The sequence below is a fragment of the Leptonychotes weddellii genome, chromosome 10, assembly GCF_054177405.1.
Source record: "Leptonychotes weddellii isolate Sample4059 chromosome 10, ASM5417740v2, whole genome shotgun sequence".
NCBI classification, from domain to species: Eukaryota; Metazoa; Chordata; class Mammalia; order Carnivora; family Phocidae; genus Leptonychotes; species Leptonychotes weddellii.
Window position 1 is genome coordinate 105918726 of NC_138378.1, and position 16980 is coordinate 105935705.

General features: G+C 39.9%; 1 protein-coding gene across 13 annotated transcripts in view; it reads right to left on the minus strand.

Annotated features, from left to right (window-relative positions):
• NCOA1 (nuclear receptor coactivator 1) overlaps positions 1 to 16980 on the minus strand; it is a 240806-nt gene continuing 223826 nt past the window's right edge. For 10 of the 13 annotated variants that reach the window (XM_081832160.1, XM_081832156.1, XM_081832151.1 and 7 more), the window contains 4 exons: positions 16329 to 16503; positions 10671 to 10854; positions 6270 to 6359; positions 1 to 2391 (listed from right to left, as the gene is read on the minus strand). In XM_081832160.1, the coding sequence (XP_081688286.1) occupies positions 2221 to 2391; positions 6270 to 6359; positions 10671 to 10854; positions 16329 to 16503 (620 nt within the window). In that variant the 3' untranslated portion in view covers positions 1 to 2220. Of the gene's footprint in view, positions 2392 to 2476; positions 2534 to 6269; positions 6360 to 10670; positions 10855 to 16328; positions 16504 to 16980 lie in introns of all 13 variants that reach the window. The other 3 variants (XM_081832162.1, XM_081832161.1, XM_081832155.1) reach the window with 3 other exon arrangements.

The window sequence follows — 16980 nt, forward strand, 5'->3', positions numbered from 1 at the left end:
GGTTGTTAAACAAATTCTATTCAGGAGCTGGAAAAGTGAATTTCCTGTGGAATGACAGGAATTACATAGAAGCAAGCAATTTTATTTTCCTCAAATGTAGCAATAATTTTAATCTGTACATACATAAAACAAACAGTGCAATTATAAAACCTTGAAGGTGACATGCATACTTTAAGGTGCAGCTGGGATGGGGAGGATGTTATTAGCATCTCCAATTTTCCTTACCACTTTTTAAAACTAGTTCCTTATGCAAAAGCACTGAGTCAGGAAACTTCATCTGGAATGCTGAAGTTAAAGGTGAACTTCCTGAAGTCTGCACATCTAAATATCACAAACAAAACAGAAATGACCTCCTAGAGCAGTTTGGTAAGGACTAGAGTAATATGGCTGGGCGTTCAAGCTGGGAATGAATGAAATCAGGGATGCATTTTCTGAAAAACTAAAAGAGATAATGTTTGTAACTGAGTGTCCTATTTCTGTTTCATAGTTGCTACCCATGTGAGCCCTTCCAGCAATCTTTTTATTCGGTATAGTTTCTGAGTAGATGCTGTTCAGTGGAGTTATCTGTAACTAGGGGTGGTGAGATGCACAAAGGAGGACCTGGGAAAATGGCTTCTTCCTTGGTGTCTGAGTCCATGCTCCTCATCCGTTCTTAGTTCTTATGGCCTTTGCTCTGCTGTGGAAGCAGAGGTAGCTGGTGCACGATGTCAGATGCTGTCATCATTCACAGGCCCGGGGTGCAGGTAAAGGCGAGTGATGGGGGTCTACCTTTGCTTCTTCCACAATACCCTTCTCAAGCTTTCCTGGCCTTGCAGTGGAACTTCTAGAACTAGAGGCAGTTCACTGGGTCCTTGACTCAGAGGCCAGGATGAGACAAGACGTGGCAGAGTGACAAGACACAAAGGGAAAATACGGTACCAATTAGCCTCAGAGTAGGATAGAGAAATTTATATTTGCACTGATGAAAATTCAAATCCCCACAGTCAATCTAAAACACAGGAAAATTTTCTTTGAGTACTAATTTTTCTCTGTACAAGTAGCGTGTGCACTTCTGGTGTTAACTCCTTGCACTGTCTCAAGGTACTTGATCCCAGGGACACTCTAGGGCAGTGTGCGCTAGCTCATCTCCAACAGCTCTTTCTGGCAGTGGCATTTTGATGTGAACTGCAAAGTAAATCCATACATGGCATCACAGTTAGTAAAATAATGAAATATCACTAGCCAAATGTAACTGCAATTCAGTCAATGATATATTCACACACAAGTTTAGAAAAATCAAGAGTATGATAATAAAACCATAAAATTAAACAGAAGGAAATCAATTTCTACGAGAAATCAAATATATTTACAGTGAGATTTAAAGGGAAAAATAAGCTACTTGGATCATAAATTTAATTTTATTTTAAATAACTTTAGCTACCTTAGCTGTTAATACAATAAAAGCAGAAAGAACAGGCTGCCTTTTTTTCCAGATTTAATCAGAAAAATTGTATCTACAATAATTGACAGAACTCGCTTCTTGTCCTTCACCCATCTCATCAAAAATTATTGCATTTTCCCCCAAACTGTATTTTTTGGATTCCTCTGTGAATATACTCATTTCGTCCTCGTTCCTGGAGGCATCTTGGTTTAAATCCATCTTTAAAAAAAGAAGGGGTACATATGGGAGGCAAAATATTCTCTTGAAGCCAACAGATAGAGTTGCTAGAAGAAGCTGATTGTACACACAAGCTGCCAGGGTCGGGAAGGGGAGGGCTGCTGATTTAGACACACGTGACAGCCTTTGGTGGATGGGCACAGGCAAAGCCCCACTGGGCCCTTCTTCCTTGTCAGGGTCAGGACTGAGCCAGCAGAGGTGGGGCTTCATCTTCCCCTTGGAACTTGTCATTTTGGTTCTCCTCCAAAAGCCTTCATCCAGATAAGAAGCCAATGACTGATTACAAAAATAAGAATAATTAAATTTGGCTCAAGAAATAGATTGTCCAACTGTTCTGCCTTGTTATTTTTTTTTCAATATCCAAGGCCTTTACAAAGAAAGAAACAAAAACACCTCTCAATCTTCCAACAAAAGTGAATTCCTTTTTTTTTTTTTTTTGCTCCAAATGCTACGACCTGAAGAATGGCTGCAGATTGAGATATCAAAAATCTCAGAAAAATATATAATATATTTGTATATCTCTGTATGTCTATTATTTAAATTTCACATTCCTTTAAAAGTGGTTATTCAGTCAGTAGCTGCTGAAGGAGGCTCTTCTGCTGGGCTTGGGGGGTCTGTGGTCCTGCCGTGGGTTTTTGAGTTCCCAGTGGACCAGGCTGGTTCAGGTAAGGGTCCCCGCCTACCAGATTCACTGTACACTGGACGTCAGCAAACACCTGAACCTGTTGCACCTGCTGGAACACAAATAAAAGATGTGTTTAGACAGAAGGGTCTGCCCCCCCGGCTTATGAGTGGGTACTACTTGAAGTGGAAACTCACTAGAGCATTCCTCTAGTCTGTAGTCACCACAGAGAAGAACTCTTCTGTCTTCTTGTCCTACAAAAAGAAAATTGCTGCACTCATTTTGCTCAGGGTTCTGGAAAGTTCACACTTTAAAAATAAAATCAAAATTGGAATGGTCAAGCCTCCTACAGGGTTGCCATCAATAATGAAAATGAGCATCACTGCTAATACTGCCAAGATTGGGAAAAGCCCAGTGTCAGAGTCTGGGTGTCCAGTGGTGGGTTTAAAAATATATATATATAATATACACACACACACACACACACACACACACACACACACACACACATATATATAATTTGGAAATTGGTTACAAAAGCATTCTATGGATGACTTTAGTAGGATAAAAAAAAACTTGACGTTGTTAGAAAATTAAGGGCTTTAACCCAGTATTAGCAAAATAAAAACCACCACAACTCAGTAATAGGACATCAGCATTACTAAAGTTAATGTCCAGAAGATTTGCGTAGTATCTAAATATACTATTACATAGCTCTTTTACATATTGCCTTTTGAATTACAGCAAAATATTAGTAGAACAATTTTATATTTAACTTCTTTTTCCTGACAGACAATTCATTTAAACACATGAGCTAAAAATAACAGTCAATTACTAGCTGAGAACAGTGTGAATTTTCCCTTTAGCTACTTTCAGTAATAAAACACATATCCCTTAAAAATGTCTAAAGTTGCATAGTTCTAGCATTTTCTATTGGGAAAACAAAGCCAGAAGTTAGTTTTTACAACCATCCTTATTAAAAAGTCATTTGTCGAACTGAATAAAGCCAGTATCACACTTGCAAATGTTCCAGACCAAGAACTGAGATGCCTTCCAAGGCATCCAAGTACATCTGTTAGTGTCTCAATCCTTTGGCAAATTTGTGCTTCATGTTTAATAGGTACATGAAGTATTTTAGATTAGTGATGCATTTTTTTGGTCATTCATCACTAATTTATGTCAATTCCACTCAGCTTTTCTGAAAACTTTTCTATCCTAATTGAATAAAAGTTGTTTTCATCAACCTTCGTTGGCCACATGTCAAATGTCCCAACCTCCAACTGCTGTATCAGTCCAGTCCCCAATGTGTTTCCCTCTTGATCCATCTACACCTCCACTCTACACTCCCTCAGAAAAGATAGACAGCCTCTGAGCTGAGTCTTCGTAGCTTGATGGATTAAACCTCTAGTTACATTAGCATCATTTTTCCCTTTATCCTCTTCTTTGCCTGATTTCCCAAGCTTTGCTTCTGGACCCCACAGGCTCCCATTTGTTTTCTTCTTTCTTTGGGCTCTTTTTTGTGCGACTAACATACACCAACTCTCTGAGTCTATTCACTAGCTATCCCTGTGCCCTTCCCCCCCCTCTGTTCCTAACTTCTCTTTCCTACTCTTTTCCTTCTGGAGCTCTGGCCCTGACCCCTCCTCTTTCTCCATGTCAACAATCCCCCTACTAAGCCTTCTTCCTGCTTCTCTATATTCTGTTCTCTCTGTCTTGCCTCTTCCCTGTCTCTGTTCTCCAAATACAGGTAGTCCTTAATCCTCCTCGAACCCTCCGCCTTGGTTCTTTTCCTTCTCCTTTGCTGTACACCTGTCTCACTCCCAAGCTCCTGTTTGGCAACTACAAAACCACTGGAGCCAACCGAGATTGCATGACGGGCTACAACAGAAAGAAGGTTCTGCCACTGCAACTTGGCATAAGCACAAGCTATGGGGCTTTAAGCACTGATGGACTAAGAAAAATAACAGCATGTAAAATTTCATGTTTATGTGTTTCAACATACGAAATACTGGGGCAAAGCACCAGGTGTTTCTGTCCCCAAACACTTAAAAAACATTCTTAATACAGGCATGATCAAACGAACTAGAGAGAAAATTTTGCTTCTTTAAAAAGAATGCTTTTAAGATAGTCTATTCTGAAATTTAAAAAAAAATGGAAAAGATCAAACCAAACTTCAGCCAATTTGAACTGCTACTTAAAAACAGGATGCCTTAGACCAGACCTCAAAGGACTTCAGATATGGCCACCACCTTCACAGACAGGCAAAGCAAGACGAACACAAATCCTACGATTTGCCAGGTGAGAAGAGTGGTGTGAGTGGAGTCCAAACCTCGTAAGATTTTCCGACAGTTTTCATACCAATCCAAATGCTGTTTCAGAGCTCCAGAACTTTAAAACTCGGTTGTTTAGTTTTAATTAATTTGCCAAGCTGCCCAGTATTATGTCTCTGCAGGAGTGAGACTTTGGAAACCTTCTAATGAAGACTTCATTTTCCCCATCACAAAATCCCCTCTTCACCCTCACAGGACTCAGATCCTATCTCCTGCGGCTCCAACTACGGACATGGCGCTAGCTGGTCCTCCTCCTCCTGAGGAGGCTGCTCACTGCTCCTCCTGTCCCTCTTCCTCCTCAAGATGCAGCCTGAGCTGTTGACTGCAACACTGCTCCTCCTGAGGGTGACACTTCATCCACAGGACTCAATCCAAACCCCGGAGTTTAGCATTCAAGGCTCCTGGAAATCTGCCCCAATCTATTTTACCAAACTTAATTCCTATAAAATCTTATTTTTACCTTCAGTGGATTTTGTTTCCCAGGACCATGCTAAGACATTACTGTTTCCCTGTCTCCGTGCCCTCTACTTACGGTCCCCTAGACTTGCAAGCACATTCCCTCCTCCAGCCTCTGACACCGTCTCTTTCACCTTGCCTTGCTAACTGTCCTCAAGGTCCAGTTCAGCTCCTGTGGAAATGCTCTTCTTACCCTCACAGCATTTTCTCCTTTCTTTGAACACTATGGTTCCTGTTACTTGTAACATAAATTTGAGTTTGCCTTCTTCTGGCTATGTGACAATGTGTATATGTCTACATGTTCTATCTTTCAAGAGGACCTAAGTGGTATGGCAGCAAGAGCATGAACTTCGGTGTTAGAAATACCTGAGTTGAACCTCAGCTCTGCCACTTTCTAGCTTTGTGAATTGTGCGTGTAGTTAAATCTCACGGTCTGTTTCTTCATCTGTGAACAAAACGAATACTACTTCCTTCATAGGGTCGTAGTGAGGCTTACATGAGATAAAGCACGGTGCTTAGCACAGTGCTGGGCAAATTATAAGCATTTCACAAATGAAACTTCCCTTCCTCACTTCTCCCCACAGTTCACCTAGAGGGCAAACATGTCTCATGTTTCTTTGTATCTCCACCTTACCCTAATGCCTGTATAGTATCTTAAAAATATATATTTATTAAGAGACTAAATCAAAGTTACTGAAGTGAACTCAAACATCCCAAATCTCTAAATTTAGGTTAATATAGGAAAGTGGCCAGCCTTGCTATCTGTTTTGTTTTGAAACAAACTTCTAAAAGGAGGCAGAGTAATAGCAGATGCTCTATTTTGTCTGAATTTACTGAGATCTTTTGAGGTACTTTGATTACACATGAGTTTCAGAACTGTGCTTCTTTACTATATAACAATTAGTGGCCACCATTTGTGATCCCTTTATCCTGTTTTACCACTGGATTAAACCTTTTGAAAACTTCTCACATTTAACCCTCTCAACAATCCTATTAGCAGGTATCTTGTTAGTTCTGTTGGTTAAGTAGCAGCTCAGGAAAGTTCCCTAACATGTCCAGGAGGACACAGCTAAGAAGAGCAGAGCCAGGACTCACACCCAGGTCTGACTCCCAAGGTCAGGCTCTTAACCACGATGCTAAAACAAAGTTTCCTGTGTATCTAGAGTACATTTGGCAGCTCTGGGTTTTAAATTTTCTTACTGACCTGGGTTCCATCTGTTTCTGTTTTGAGAAGGTCAGTGGATGAGAGCTGGTTGCAGTAGAGGCCTGTGTGTCTCAGTGCTGGATCATTTATCTATTAAAGATAAGTACAAGACCAAATTACAAGCTAGTTGTTTAAGTTGAAGACCAAATTCTTCAATGAAAAATAATCTCACTGACAGAAAACAGGGGTGCAGCAGAAATAAAAAGCTTAGCAATTTACTGTGTTGTTATAAGTCAGGACAGTGGTTCCCTTTGCAAGGGTGAAGAGGGATGCGGAAGGGAGCATGAAGAGAACCTCCGGGGTACTGCTGATAATGTTTTGTTTCTTGATCTGAATGGTAGCTTTAAAGATGTGTTCAGTTTGTGAAAATTCATGGAGTTGTATATTTTTCTGTATACTCTTATATGATACTTCAATAAAAAGTTAAATTCACACACACAAAAGTTAATCAACAAACGACTTTTATTTCTTGCCAAGATTTAGTAATAGCAATCAGGTATATCTTCTGCCTGAATCAATGAAAAAATTGGATAAAATATATGAAACGAAGGCACTCAAGACATTGGACAAACCCAATGAAGGAGAGTGATCCCTAAGAGCTAGGAAACAACTGAGGTGAGTCCTACAATTGCCTCAGCCTACTGTCTCCAGAGAATTTCCAGGCTGCAGCCAGAGTGGGGACAGGAAACCCTGGCAGAGCCCTGCAGGCTCCCTGAGCTGAGATGATGCAGCTGGATGTCTGAGATGGTCAAGGCAGCTGGAATTCACAGGGCAGAATATCAGAGGAGAGGGAGCTATGCAGAGAGAAAGCTCTGAAGAGCTGCAGAGGGTCCCCTCAAGTCTGCAACTTAGTACTGATCTGCTAATGGATTTTAGGGAACTACCCAAAGCAGAGGAAAGAGTCACCGGAAAAGCTGCTGATGGAATAATTCCCAAAGCTCACACAGAGCTGGGAATAGGTCCTGATCCAACCAGCCACAGTGGAAAACATCGAAATTCATATAGTATCAGGCAGCATATTAGAAAGGCTTTGCCTCAGTAGTAAAGTAAAATGATCCCTATACTAAATACTGCTCTGGTCCTACTAAACAAAAAAGCAAGACCTGAAAGGATCAAACTGTTTCAAGTAACTGAACCATTTCCCAGAATAAAGCTCAAGAATGTAGGAATATCACCAAGGTAAAATTCACATGTTTGGCACCCAATAAAAGATTACCAAGTCATGCAAATTAGCAGAAAAATATGACCTATAATGAAAAGTCAATCAATTGAAACCAACCCCAAAATGATGCAGATGATAGAACTGACACACACGAATATTAAGACAGTTATTACAAGAACCATATTCTGGATGTTCAAGAAGATAAGAGGAAAGGCTAAACGTGTTAGAGGTACAGAAGATATAAAAGAGGTCCGCACTGAACTTCTGGAGAGGAAAGCGGAATACCTGAGATGAAAAATATACTGGGTGAAATTAACAGATCAGACATTGCAAAAAAAAAAAAAAAGAAAGAAAAGAAAAAGATTAGTGAACTTAAAGCTACAGCAATAGAAACTATCCAAAATGAAACACACAGAGAAAAAAACCAACTGACCTTGTACCCCTCCCCCCAAAATCCACAAACCCAGAGAATCAGTGAGCTGTGGGACAAGTTCAAGTGGCCAACTATGTATATATAATATAATATAATATAATATAATATAATACAATATAATATAATAATATGTGTGTGCGTGTGTAATTAAGAGTCTCTGAAGGAAAGGAGGTGGGTGGTGACAGAAAAAATATCTGAAGAAACAATGGTCAATAGTTTTCCAAATTTGATGAAAATTATATATCCATAAATCAAGAAGCTCACTGAACTCCAAGCACAAGAACCATGAAAACAATCACTAAGGCATATTGTAATCAAATTACTTAAAACCAGTGACAAAGAGAATAATCGTTTTTAAAAGCAGCCAGAGTGGGAGAAAAATCAATCATGTACAGAGGAACAAAGAAAATGCCAGCAGATAACACATCAGAAATACTGCAGCAGCGCAGTATCTCTCAAGTACTGAAAGCTAAAACTAAAGTCAACCTAAAATTCAGGGAAAAAACTCTTTCAAAGATGAAGGGGAAACAAAAACTTTTTTAGACATACAAAAGCTGAAAGAATTCAGCAGTGGCAAACTATAAGAAATGCTAAATGAAGACCTTCAGGCAGAAGGAAAATGATAGCAAGCTGGAACTTTGGATCTACACAAAGGAATGAAGACCACTGTAAATCACTACACAGGTAAATATAAACGTTCTTTTTTGTTTTGTTTTGTCTTATTTTTAATTTTATTTTATTACGTTATGTTAGTCATCATACATTCTTAAAATTAAAAAAAATATGTAATTGTTTAAAGTAAAAGTACGTGGGGTATATGACCTAAGTAGACATGTATGGTAACAGCACAGGATGGGAGAAATGGAAGTAAACAGCTGTGAGGTTTTTTTTTTTTTTTTTTTAAGATTTTATTTATTCATTTGAGAGAGAATGAGAGAGAGAGAGCATGAGAGAGGGGAGGGTCAGAGGGAGAAGCAGACTCCCTGCCGAGCAGGGAGCCCGATGCGGGACTCGATCCCGGGACTCCAGGAACATGACCTGAGCCGAACGCAGTCGCTTAACGAACTGAGCCACCCAGGCGCCCAGCTGTGAGGTTTTTATACATGAGATGATTATCATAGCACTTGAAGGTACTTGACAATAAGTCAAAGATGTATGCTATAAACTCTGAAGCAACCACTAAAATAACTAAATGGAGTTATATATAGTTAATAAGCCATCAAAGGAGATAAAATGAATTAAAATGTTCAATTAAACAAAGAAAGGCAAGAGATGGAACAAAAAAAACCCCAAAAAAGATGAGATATTTCAAGTCAACCATATCAAGAATCACATTAAATGTCAGTGAGCTAACCACTCCAAATAAAGGGTGCAGATTGTCGAACTGAATAAGAAAGCAAGACCCAACTAAATAAGAACTACGCCTTAAGTGTAATATTCTTTTACCTAACTCATTATATTTTTTATTATTTTAATCTGCTGGAGGTAGTGAAAAATTCTAATAACTGAATAATAAGAACAAGGACAACAGACAATACTATTTAGGTCTTCTATTTTGCTATAAGAAATGAATCACTAAGTTGTTGATTTTTTTCCCTGCTAAACTCCTTAGGGACTTATTACATAATATCTGGGGAACAGAAAGTTTTCTAAAAAAATTCACATCAAAAAGGCATCCCACAGAAAAGGTAATCAGGGTCTACATGTTTTTAAGACTTGTTATAAATTATGGCTACATGAGCACAGTCTACTTTGTCGTTGCTCAAAATGAGAACAGGAACTACAGGGAGGTACTCCAATGATCTTCTTAAATATCATTTTGAATTTAGTCATTCCATCCTTAAAAATCTTCAGGAGGCTCCAGGATAAACTCTAAAACATTTAGATGGCTTGCAACGTCCCCAAAAAGCTTACCACGTAAATTCTGCTTTAAATATAGTATCAAGGTCCCCTTAACATCCATGAGACTTTTCAACCTCTGTCCCTTGCCTGGGTTATGCTGTGGCAACCAGTCCTGAATGTTTTTTTCTATTCTCTTTCTTCAGGCAAACCTGCCAAGAAGCCTTTCCTAATCACGCGGCTTTTCCTTCAAACCCTCAGTAGTGAATTGCACATACCCCTAATCTGATATAAAATGTACGGTCCCATGGAGGTCTGTCTCTTACGCAGCGGTTTTGTCCTATTAGTCAACTGATCCTTTGTTTATGTTGTGTCTCCCCAACTTGTTACTATTATCTCCCACAGAGCTATCTTTGTATATAATAAGTACTGAATAAATGTTTGCTGAAATGAAAGGGAAAAGTGAAGAAAATGTGTTCAGAATATAAAGGGGTAAGTTACAAGCCAATGTATTATATGTATCATTTTATTTTATTTTATTTTAAGTAGGCTCCATGCCCAGCGTGGAGCCCAACTCAGGGCCTGAATTCAGGGCCTGGATTCATGACCCTGAGATCCAGACCCGAGCCGATATCAAGAGTCGGGTGCTTAACTGACTGAGACCCCCAGGTGCCCCTGTATCATTTTATAATAAATCTAAAACAATAAAATCTCTTGAGATTAAAATCTTACAAGGTCTGTCAAAACTTCCATCGTATATCTAAGAGGTAGTAATTATCAAAAGATAGTGGGAAATCATAAAGAAGTGCGTCTTTTCCCCCTAGTTTATTGAGAAATAACTGACACGCATCACTGGACGGTGTGGTTATTTTTGACGAGTAACTGAACATACCTGATTTTCCCCGGAGGAATGACCTGTGCTGTGGTCTGGGGGGTGGGCAGCAAGTGTGCCAGCTGTGTCACTTACCTGCTCGGGGCACACAGTGTTCATTCCTGGCATCTGCAAAGAGCTCATCTGCATCTGGCCCATCATTGGGTTTATGTTCTGAACATTTGTGTTTCCACCTGCCATGGACACGGTGATGCTCATGTTGTTGTACACGCCCGGCTGCGCAGGCGTGGGCTGGTTCTGGACAGCTTGACTGAACACACTGTTAACTCAAAAACAATCCCAATTACATCCACAGATCGTGAACACGGGGGCAATGTGACTGAACTCTGTTTCTTGAGTATTAGATACAATTCCAAAGAAAAGATTTTACATTCTTAAACTACGTGTTAAGACTTTATCTTATTACAATATATAGAAATTGAGTGTAATTCAGATGAATTTTGAACTCTGCCCAAAGGATTTAATACTACAAAGAGCTCGTTTTAAGTTACAATTATCTGGCCTGGTATCAGAGTTGTTAAGTTCCAATTAGCTGAATAATTAAGAAACTTTTCCACATAAGTACATCTTCCAGATAACTGTAATATACTCATTTAACAATCAAAATCATTCTAAAATTTATTATACTATTTTATCTTCATAAACCAAGAATGTTCTATTTAAGCAAAATGCCTGGGCTATATATCAATGCTCAATAAATGTTCACTGAATGAATTAACAAAGGAATCCATGATTCAAAGATGGCATTCTTATACTGTGATTGCTTATACATCTTCTTAGACTTAATACTTAAGGTGAACAGTACTATCTTGTTCCACTCATTCCTTGTCTCTAGTAATAAGTGACACGTGGCAAGCACTCAGTAAATATCTGGTGAATGAGTGAATTACGGACATGGGTTATTATTACTCAGTGCTGTCAACTGATGAGGTTTGGACTGCTTCTTATTTATAGATTTTCTGGTATCTACACCAATGTTTTTCTAAGGGAAGTCCAGAGACCATATGAAGAGAATTCCCTGGGACTCGTTGAGAACTGGGACTCCCAGGCCTTACTCTAGCCCTAGTGAATCAGTTTCTGAGGGTGGGCACAGAAAGTCGCATTTCTAACTATTTATGCACATTAAGACTCAAGGGCCTTTATTCAATGTTCTAGAGCTTGCTGTCGCTTCTCAAGGATTCAGCTTCTGGTTGCTTTCACTATGCTGTAACTAAGAGGAATATAACCAGATATTTTTATTTGGCAAATGTAATGTTTTTAAAGACTCCAAAGGTCTTCTCAGGCCAGAAGGTGGCTTTATGTCTTTTCCAGAAGCAAAATGCAAGGGCAATTATGTTTTTCAGAGGGCTTGTTTTACAGACTTCCTTCTTTATGGCCTCATTCTGGACCGTTGTTATAGTTTGGACTGTTTCTCTTAGTAGGTAGAACAGTATGGAATAACCTCCAAGTAAATACAACTTGAAACTTTATATTTGAACTCCCAAATTCTAAATGATACAGATATACACATCTAAAGGAAAATGATATGAATTGTGTCTTTTATAACTTCTACAAAACACCAAATGTTTTAAGATTAGCAGTTGTTAATCTTAATCTAGTTAAGCAGTTAACTACTGATAGAATTCTACCTATTTTAATGTTAATTCTGGAGAATTTGATTTCTAAAAATTATTTACCCCATCAGTGACTTATCTATTCCTTATCTATTCCTTGCTAGCTCCTGGGAGGTAAACAGGATGTACTGACATTTATAGTTTCTGGTAGATTAAGGTAATCATGCTAAAATTAACAGACTGAGAAACAGCCTATTCATCATGTCTGAAGAAAAGCAGCAAATTTTCCCCAAGTAATTATAAAACACAAATGCTCAAAGAAAATTATATGCCTAGGAAATGGTCAATAATACATCTTTGAACCATTAATGTCTGTACAGTGTGTATGCTCGTGAGGCAGTGTCCCCACAACTAAAGGTGAGGAAAAACCTATTAGTTTGCTGCCCATTTTCTAATGAGAACATTTCTGCCCCAGACAATGCTCATTTGTCAACTGATCCATAAATCCCCACTGTGGAGGCTCAACTCAGGGCTATGTTAAGTTAATGCATGCAGAAGCTTCAAGGACTGCAATGATGTCATACTCAGTGAAAAAAGTTTAGGATTTAATTTCTTTTCACATTTATTCTTGGGACTTATATTAGCTTAAGTTCATTCAAACTGCTCTTGCCAATAGTTCCATTTTAGTTTCTTCCATTATGGGAAGAAGACCAAGCCCTCTGCAGCATCAATCACTGTTCTAGGTCTCAGAAGGGACCATGGGGTTCACCGGCACCTTAGGCCCAATGTGCAAAGAACTTCTCCCTCCCTCTGCTTTCTTGGTTAGCCCCATAGCAGTTACTACAGTTTCTTACACTAGCACCAGGTATTTGGAAGCCCCTAAATCATGGTGGGGAGGGGGAAGGTAAGGATGAAGACTTCTGCCTGAAGTGGCTTCCATAGGTATTAGAGGTATTAACAAGCAGGGAGGTGCTCCAGGTCATGTAAGTCTAAAAACAAAGGGTTAAACAACAGGCTTTCCTAGCCTTTAAAATGCTAATAAGCGCTCAGACTCCCTAGCAACTAGTATTACAAATGTGCACTGTTCCAGGACAAAGAGGTTTGGTTTAACCCTTTATTTTTCTTGCCACTGGAGAGATCATGAAAAAGAATTACATTACACAGTCTCTGAACTCTATTCCATCATTCTACTAAATGATTCTTTGTCTCACATGTTACTTCTCTCCGTTTACTGCTGTCACCAACTGGACTCTTGGTAACTTGACAGCAAGGGCAGTTGGCCCCAGTTCCCTATGGTAGCTTGCCACAAAATGCGTGTTGCCTGTGTTGACTAATGAAGCAAGTAAGCAAGTGTGAATGCTTGGAGACTTGGTGACAACTATTTTCTTTTTCAAATGATTTGGCTAAGTCAAAGTTTACACAAACAAAGTACAACAAAAACTGAAGCCCACATTTGAATCTGAACCCAAGAAGCGACTGAGGTAGGACAGGGAATTTTTGTACTCATTCACTCAACAGATGTACATTAAGTGCTCACCTGTTCTAAAGGATGGACATACCCAAGTAAACAAAAACAAAGTCTTGCTCTTAGGATGATTATATTCTAGTTGGAGGAGACAGACCACAAACAAACGGACTAACACACAATATGTCAGGTGGTAAGGACTATGAAGAGAAATACAGAAGGGAAAAAAGGGATGAGGGGGTGGAAACTGCTGTTGTTTTAGAAATGATGGTCAGGGAAGTTTAATATGGTGACATTTAATATCTATGTCTAATAAGGTGACATTTAAGAAGAGACTTGAAGTGTGAGAGCAAACCACGTGGCTACAGTGAGGAGAACATTTCGACAGAGGGATTTAAAAACGCAAAGGCCCTGAGTTTGCAATGTACTTGGCACATGCGAGGAACAGAAGAATAAACAGACACCAGTGTGCAGACTGAGTGATGGGAATAGCAGCTGAGGTCAGAAAGGGACCCAGGAACAAGATTATGTGGGCTTCACAGGCCCTATACTCCATTCTGAGTCAGTTGGTGAGTTGTGAGTGAAGGACTGCCATACTGCTCACGTTTGAAAAGCATCACTCTGACTTCCACGTGGAGATTACACTGCAGAGGAGCAAGGTGGAAGCAAGGAGACGGGAGGATCCTTCAACAGACCAGGAAAAAGATGATGGTGGCTGGCACTAAAATATCCAAATGGGGCAGGGAAGAAGTGAGAGCTGCTAAGAAGCTGACAGGATTTGCTGATGGGCTGTCTGATGTGGGATATGAGAGGAGACAGAGGTTTTCTTCTCAATAACTGGAAGAATGAAGTTGTTCACTGTTGTTCAAAAGTAGGAGAGGAGCAGGTTTTGGGGGAGAATACCCCTTCAGATTTTATCAGGTTAAGCTTGAAATGCCTAATTAGACTTCTGAGTGGGATGTCGATTAGGCAGTTGTACGTACAGTATGGTGTTCAGGGGAGAAGTCTGGGCTGGAGATTTATAGACTTTATTTTCTTTTATTTTTTTAAAGATTTTATTTATTTGTCCGAGAGAAAGAGAGAGAGAGTGCACACAAGCAGGGAGAGCGGCAGGCAGAGGGAGAAGCAGGCTCCCCGCTGAACAAGGAACCCAATGAGGGACTTGATCCCAAGACCCTGGGATCATGACCTGAGTCGAAGGCAGACGCTTAACTGACTAAGCCACCCAGGTGTCCCTGGGCTGGAGATTTAAATTGGGGAGTCATACACATCGGGATAGGCATTTATAGCTGTAAAGTAGACAGCATAACCAAGGGAGCAAGTAGATAGAATTAGCTCTGAGGCCCTCAAATGGAGCTCAGGGAGATGAGGAAGATCCAGCAGAGGACACTAAGAGACAGGATGAGAGTTACCTTTCTCAAGAGAGAAAGTTGTTCCCTGAAACTAAATGAAGAATAAGCTTCAAGAAAGAATAAATGCCCAAATATGTCAAATGCTACCAACAATCACCGCATTTGGCATTGTAGAGGACACTGATGACCTTGACAAGACTACTTCTGGTAAAGTGGTAGGGATGAAAGCCTGACTGGTCAACAAGAGAAAGAGAATAATCGTTAGAGTCTTTTAGAGAATTTAACTGTAAAGGGGAGCAGACCTGTCAGGAGGACTGTGTTTTTTCCAAGACACATTTAAATGCTTAGATGTAGGTATGGAGCTAGAGTTTAGCTGGATTTCATTAGGGAGCGTTTTGCTACCAGGGCCAAGTGCAACAGAGGGAGAGCTGGGCAAGGGAGTGGAGAGTGTCTCTCTAAGGCAATAACGATAATCATGGACCGTGGAATCTAAAGTGAATTTAGGAAGCTGGGATTAGAACATATTAGGAGACTAAATTCTTCTTGCATGTCATATAGACAGTTTCATTTCTACCTAATTTACACACGGTCCTCACTGAGAGCTACACAGTTCTCTAATGGGAAGATTTCCCCTCACCTTTCAGTGAACTTTAGGAGAATATGGTCTTAAGTTTTCAACTTTAACTGCCTTACTTATTATGTTGTCAGATCAAACGGCTTCCCTGTCATTAGAACCAAGACACAACCTAATTAAAAGCCTTATAAAACTCAAGTGAAGTGTGAAAAGTTCAGCAGCCAGGATTTGGGGGGAAAATGACATTAGTGAGATAATTCTAAGCAGAATGGGCAAGATGAGGCCACTGAAAATCTAGAGATTCAAAAAGCTGGCTGAGGCAGAACAGCCTGAGAAGTCTCAAAACCTCTGCTGTTGCTTTCAAACATGCTGTTCAGGCTCTAGTGAATTCTGATATTTAGCCATTCTTGCTTTAAATTTTTAGGATTTTTAAGTGTGTTTATAAAGAACACTTTTTTTTTTTTTTAAGTACCCATTTCTGTATCTGTTCCAGGGAAACTCTGCTACACACAGGAGTTGATCAAGTTCTTCAGATATGCTGGCGGTGGGATGGGAAGGTTGGGGGCCACTAGATCACTTTCCTGCACTGTAAACGTACAAATTTACCTTAAAAATAACTTGAAACTTAAAGGATTTAGAAGTCATTATTTCTCTTTGCTATCACATAAAATTCAGTTCCATCAACTTGCAAATGCCAGTAGCCAATACTCTTCCATTTTGATTGTGAAGGCATGACTGTTCTTATGTGCTGCAGGGATCAGGGATGCTCATATATAAAAACTTACTTACTTGTTGTTTCCCATTGCACCTTGCTGCCAGGCCTTCATGTCTGGTGACTGGTACCCAGAAGAGGGTGGAGTTGGCTGGAGCAGAGAGCTCTGAGGAGGAGGAATTGGCATCGGCACCATGGAGCTCCCCGGGCTCAGAGATGGAGCAAAGTTGGCCTCACCTTGGGGAACCATTCCTGCAAATTGACACAAATTAATTTATGTGAATACACTATAAATTTATTATTCCCATAAAAGAGAACCACCCCGCCCCCACGAGGATCTGTCATAATATAGTTAGAAATAGCCTATTCAATAGAGTAGGGAAAACATTTCAGTCTCTTCAAAATAAGGCAGGAAATTTCAGTATAAACAGACAGAAAAGTAAACATAAGTTTGGAAGAATGCCTTCTATTCATTAACATATTGATTTGGGTACCAGGATTACGTATAATTTTTTTCTTTTTTTTTTTTTAAAGATTTTATTTATTCATTTGAGACACAGAGATACAGAGAAGGAGAGAGAAAGCATGAGCAGGGAGAGAGGCAGAGTCAGAGGGAGAAGCAGGCTTCCCGCCGAGCAGGGAGCCCGATGCGGGGCTCGATCCCAGGACCCTGGGATCATGACCTGAGCCGAAGGCAGACGCTTAACCATCTGAGCCACCCAGGCGCCC